The following is a 6,344-nucleotide window of genomic DNA, read 5'->3' as shown; positions in this document are numbered from 1 at the left end:
CTACATAACAGCTAAAAAAAAAAAAGACCTCTGACACAGAACAAGTAACCTAATGACTGGTGGTGTTCCCAGCACTGCTCTAGTGTCACCACACCAAACTATGGTGAGTTTCATTCTCAGGGAAGGAACTATTTTGTGTTTCACTCTCTTTCCTTCACTCAGGAAGAGTGAGGAAGTGTTTTGTGTTTCACTCAAGGAAAGAACGGAACTGTTTTGTGTTTCACTCTCTTTTACTCCATAAAAGCAGGGAAATATTTCACTCCCCAGCCTGGAGCTCTCCCAGGCTGCAGCAAGCCCCGTTGCTCCACACAACCCCACCCGAGGCGGGCAGCCCCTCGGGGAGCCCAGCACGACGAAGCCACCCCCGCCCTCCCCACGGCTGGGCACCAGGCCTCGCCCCTCCCGGCCGCGCCGCCATTTTGGGCGGGCTGCCCGCCCCCTCCCCTCAGGGGCGAGGCTCCCCCCGCCCCCCCCGCTCCCCAATGGGGCTCCCCGGCGGCCGCCCGGCCCCCGCCCCGCCCCTCCCCTCACGTCACGGGGCGGGAGGGCGGGGCCTTTTCCCGTCAGCGCGCTGCCGATTGGCTGCGCGACGCCGCGGGGAGGGCGCTGGTTGGCTGGCGCGGCTGCCGCTCGGCGGGCGGGCGGCGGTTGGGCGGAGGTGGCCGGGCGCAGCATGGCCGCGGCCGTGGTGCGCGGGGGAGCGGCGGGCTGGCGGCGCTGGCACGGGCGGGTGATGGGTAAGGACCGGCCTGGATCGCGGCGGGAGCGGGGAGCGGGCAGCGGGCTGGCCCCGGGCCCGGAGCGGTGCCCCCGGCTGGGCCCGCCGCCCCGCTGCCTGCCGAGCCTGGAACTTTAAAAAAATGCCTTGTGACAGCTGGGTTTTCCTTGGATTTTGGGGGTCAGGTTTGCGTGGCTCAGTTTTATCCCTCTGACAGGCAGGTGTGGAGAGCAGCAGTCGCTGAGGCGCAGTGGGTGCGGGTTGTGCGCTGCTAAAATTGAAACGTGTGTGAAATGACCTGCGTGTGTGCTGAGCACCCTTCGTTCACCACAGGTCCACTAACAGCAGCCTGCGACGTGTTTTTGATCTCCCTGTGTTTGGTGGCCGTCAGGTAGCTCTCTGGTCGTGCTTAGCCTTGAGAAGGACGCGCGCCTGGTTTGGTGGTGGTGGGCATGGCTGTGAAAACCAGCCCAGAGCACCCCGCTGACCCCTAAAACTCCAAAATGCGGTGCCCAAAGACACGAGGAAGGAGCTGTGGCTGAAGGTTTGGCCGCGGTGTTGAAGCGCTGACTTAGCGGCAGCCGCGCTGAAAGTCCCGTCGACTCTGAGAGGCGTTTATGGGATGAAGGACTAAGCTGTAAGGCTGCTTACCGGCTAAGCTCATTTTCATCCAGGTTTCCTCATCTCGAATGTCTGCGTTGGGTTGGCCAGCCTTTGCTGGAGTAGTCTAGGAGATGTGTTTTGAGTGGAGGTTTCATGGAGCGTTGTTCTGAGGGAAAGGCCGTGCTCGTGAAGGAGCTGTGACAGAGCTGTCCAGCCTGACAACAGCACGGGACGTGTCCAGCGTGACAGCTCTGTCAGTGGCCTTTTGTTGCTCACTTACTGGCTACACGGTGAGTTCCACTTAGACAACAAACCACGATGGATTGCTTCTTCTGTACCTTTATACCAAACTCTCAAAACTCGTATAAGGAAGATAGATGAGGGCAGACTTTGGAGAAGCATCTTGGTTATGTCTGTTTGTGTGTTGGCAAACTGGAGAGTTGACAGAGACCGTGGTGTCTTGTCTTGCGATCCGCAGCTGGCAGTCGCTTACAAAGGTGTTTCTTGGATAGGGTGTATGTGACTTTGCTTAAAATACATCTTTAAGGGTGTGGAGGAATCCTTCCTGGGGACTGCTAGCAGGGGTGAATCATAGAATCATTAAGATAGTCTTAATGATTCTATCATCTATCTATCTAGATCATCGAATGATTCTATCATCAAGATCACCTGGTCCAACCATCCCCTACCACCAATATCACCCACTAAGCCATATCCCTAAGTACCAGGTCCAACCTTTCCTCAAATACTTCCAGGGATGGTGAGGGCTGGTGGTGTTGATGAGGTAACATGGCTGAGAAAGTAAACGAAGATTCAGCAGCTGACGGAGCTGTTCATTGCAGAAGAGAGTACCCTGCTGGAGCATGCAAGTGTCCTTGCAAACACTTTTGGATGAGTAAAAGGGACCGATTCAATTAACAGCCTAATAGTACGTCTGTTGATGCACTAGCTTTGCTTGAATTGTCAAATGGTTCCATGCTCTGGTGCAGAGAAGTATTAATTACTAAGCAAGGATTACAACGGAAAGACCTGCAGCTCTGAAGTCCAGCACATTACTTAATTAAGGGATCAAGTGTACGCTTGATGCTCTTTTTAGATGAAAAGTACTTACTACACGCTTTTGTCTTTAGTACATTAACAAACATTTAATGAGGTATAGCCACAGATAAGAAAAATGAGGTAAGAAGACTGACCATTACAAGATAGTGTGTCTGTTTTTCATCAGTGGGTCTTTACAGAGTCAAGAAGAACCAAGCAGGACGTTTTCTGTGTAAAGCTGGCCAAATTTAGTCTTGTAATCTTAAATTATGATTTTGGCAGAGTGCAGTTCTCAAAATCATTGCATAACCTTTAACAGCCTCTGACCCCCAGGCAATTTAAATTCCATTGGCAAAGGCTTCTAGGAGCAGGAAGACCTGATTCTGCCTGTGTGCAGCTGACCTCACGAACTTCTATGCTTCTCCATCCAGTTCCCTCCAGGATCTACTTCAGTAGAGGCTGCACGAGTTTCCGCAGAGAACTCTGCACAAAGCACAGAAGCTTTCTCTGAGCCTTTGTTTCAAAGTGGGAAAGAGAAAAGAGTGGTGTTTTCTCCTGTACTTATACCAGAATTTCAGGTGCTGAATTTGGCAAGAGCCCTAATTTGGCTCATGCTGAACCATCATCATGACACTGTCCTTGTCAAACTTCTTCATATGCAACTGTACTTTCTCATAAAGCAAAACGAGTAACTTCAGTGTCTGAGCTTCATCCCACCATGGTCATCTGCCCGTATTCATGTTAAATCTCTCTTGAGTTAACTCAGGATTCACTGATGCAGAGGGATCAAAAACATTAGTGTGACTTGCAGCTGCTCTGATTAGGGCATTCATGTGGGACAGGAATTTGTGGGCTCTTATCCCTTGTGCCGGATATATTGATTACATTTGACTCTGGAGCTAGGGATTCCATTGCAGGAGCTAGGCACTTGTGAACATAGTTTAAGATATATTTGATACAGCCAAAAAGTAAGTAAAACAGCTGAGATTAGAACTGGAGAATTACTGATTTCTCAGTCCTGTTGTTGGCCATGTAGGCTGTGCTTTCTTTCAGAGTACAGGCATATTGGACCTTTTCAGGCCCACTGTCTGTGATCCTATCCAGCTACTAGTTCCTTTATCTTTGAGTACAGAAAGACATACCCTGCACTGCATGTTACAGTGTCTGGTCACTCTACTATTTGCAGTGAATCCAAGGTACCACTGGAACTGAAATCCTTCCTAAAAGTTCTAAAAATCATTACTTTATAGTGTAAAATGAAATGTAAGCCTCTGAAATGATCTCCTAAACCTGTAGCTGCCATCATTCAGGTTAAGAAGAAAGTGACTTTAAGCATCTTTACGTAGTAGCTTGAGAAGACTTGTGTGTAAGGTCACTGACGGGCCAGGTATTTTGAGGACAGGATTAAGGACAGGATGCAGCCTGTGCATTTCTCAATTTCCTCTCTTACTTTGGTCGAGAAAAAGAATTCAGAAATTCATGACCTTGTACTGAGTTTCTTTATTAAATTATTTTTAAGAAAAAATTTTTATGTGATTTCATAGAATTAAATCAAGTGCTTGTATCATAGGGTAGCTTTTCAAAGCAAAACATTTTTATCTGTATTGTCTGTAAGCCTCCAGTATGGCAAGAGGGTCGTGAATAGATCCTCCTCATCAGTGGAGTCTTCATAGGCTCGAGGCTCTCTGAGCACTAATTCCCTCAATAGACAAATGAAGAATCTCCTGGGAAAAGCCCAAATTCTTTGAAGTCAATGTAGCTGTAGCTGGTTTTGCTGACAATTAATTTGATGTACAGATTAATTTATGTTGCTGACTCTGTTTCCAGTGAAGGAGTATTAATTGCATAAATTACAAGTTGAATGTGGCCTGGGCATTTTTCCAGCCATGCAATTCCAGCAGGTTCCTGTAGATGTTCAGAGGAAAGTAAAATGGACTCGATACCACAGGGACAATTTCTGGCAACGCTTATGCAATTAATGGGATTAGTTAAGTACATGTGCATGTGGGTTTGCAGAATACGAATCCACAGATTATTGAATTATGCACTTGTTTAGAAAACAGTCCTGTGCTGTGTATCTGGAGCTGTGAGCAGTGCCTAGGTATTCAAACTGAACACCACTTTCTCTGTGAAACTGTGGAGTTTCATCTAATGTGAAGATCTGAAGAACCAAGCCTTCTTAAACAGCCTCTGTCTGGCAAGCCCCCGCTGTCGTAAATAGCCATTGAAATACATGCCAGGATTTAAAACATAGTTGATTCAAATTTAATTGAAATCAGCTCTGTGAGTTATGTCTGTGAGCTAATCGGTCCTTTAAAAGAGTTTTCCTGCATCTGAATGCTTGGGGACCAGGAGGTGTTTTAAAGCTGTTAGTCAAGTTATATAATTTTAAGTGGCTAACTTAGTGTTGGACTGGGAGAAGTTAAAGCAAACTAAGAAGTCAGAAAGTGAGTCAGGATTTGGACTGTTACTCTAAAAAGTCCCACTTCCCATGGGCTTGAATGTGTTGTAATTAACAGAGAACAGAAAATGGCACGTGACTGATGAGCCTTTAAGAAAAGATGTAATCAACACCGACAGTTGAAAGGGGAAATAGTAGAATGGGGTGACACATGACTATTAAGACTGATCTGGATGTTGCCTCATACTCCAGCCAATCCACTGCTAGCTATTTTGGGGATATTGCGTAATAAATGGTTTTAAGGAAGGAATTATAGTAGAAGAATGAGTTGGTTTCTTGGGTATTTACACCGAGAGGAGCTGCTTTGAGAAGTAATACACGTGCTCGTTGGCAATAGGTCTGTTGTTGCAGTCCAGTTACCAGGGGGTTTTCACGTCTTTATCATAAGACGTGGTAGGCAACCACACAATGTCATCAAAGCAACGCAGCCTTGTGTGACACGGTAGAGAAAAGCAAGGCAGGATGCAGAGAAGGGACGACACAAAGCAGCACGAGCAAAATGCCCTTCTCTGTTCCCAGTAGTTCCTGGAAGAACAAGACAGAATTACATCTGTTGAGGCAGGTGGCCAAGTGTTGATGTAGCTGAGATCTTTGTGGACAGTGGAGAGAGAAAAGCTGTATCTCACATGGCATGAAAGCTTTACTGGTAGATAAGATCCACTGGTATTAAGGGGCAAAAAAGGAAAGATGCTGAAAACCAGGACTTGAAGCTCCACGAGAAGCTGAAGGCTTCTGGCTAATAACAGAGCAGTTTAGATCAATGTAAGTGATGTACTGGGGAAGTCTGACTCATAGAAACTATGAGAAGAAAGAGACTTCAAGATGATGACTGTGACTGATGATGGTGTTTTAAGCTCTTTGTTCGTATGTTTCCAAGACTTGACATGTAGCACTTCTTAAAAAAGCAACATGTTCTTTTTTTGTGACTTATCTCAGTTTGCACTAAGCATTTTCCCAGGCAGTTTTCTTGTAAATTGTGCTACTTCTCCAGCTATGTAATTGCTGCCGGCATCTGTGGAAACTGTCTCAGACCCAAGTTCTCTCAACGAACCTGATTTATTAAACGTGGCACTTCCAGAATAGTGCTGGAGATGAAAGAGCATGACCATTGCTGGCTAAGAAGGAGCTTAAAGGCAGAAAGACTTTGAAATGATTAATCAAGTGTTATTGGCCTAAGGAGGATTCTTCGCTAAGCACTGAGACCTCTTAGAGCCTAGATCCAGCTTAGGCACTTCTGTGTGCGCTTCTGAGCAGCGGTAGCTCTGTAGTTTGCCTTCTTTCTGTCTGCTTAGCTGCCACGTGCCTTCGTGTTTATTCTGCATAACTTTTTCCCTTGCCACAAAGGAGACATTATCTTGTGTCATCAGCAAAGAAATCGAGGAACCACCAAATGTGTTAACATCGAATTAGGAGTGTTTAGAGTGATGAGAGTGATTACAGTACATGAATGCCTGCCACACTGCTTTCTATCCAGCATTTGATATGCCTGCAAAGCTACTGACTAGCCAGCATTTGATACTCACT

The 6,344-nt window shown here is 46.8% G+C and overlaps 1 protein-coding gene across 1 annotated transcript in view; it reads left to right on the top strand.

The window, feature by feature from the left end:
- The first annotated feature begins 638 nt into the window (after nt 1–638).
- The window catches only part of HIBADH (3-hydroxyisobutyrate dehydrogenase), an 84,959-nt gene continuing 79,253 nt past the window's right edge, over nt 639–6,344 (top strand). The window contains exon 1 of the mRNA XM_082752094.1: nt 639–737. Within this exon, the coding sequence (XP_082608220.1) occupies nt 674–737 (64 nt within the window). The 5' untranslated portion in view covers nt 639–673. The remainder of the gene's footprint in view (nt 738–6,344) is intronic.

The sequence above is a fragment of the Aythya marila genome, assembly GCF_965140915.1.
Source record: "Aythya marila genome assembly, chromosome: 2".
NCBI lineage: Eukaryota > Metazoa > Chordata > Aves > Anseriformes > Anatidae > Aythya > Aythya marila.
The sequence above is the reverse complement of the archived record's forward strand: the minus strand, read 5'-3'. Positions and strand labels throughout refer to the sequence as shown.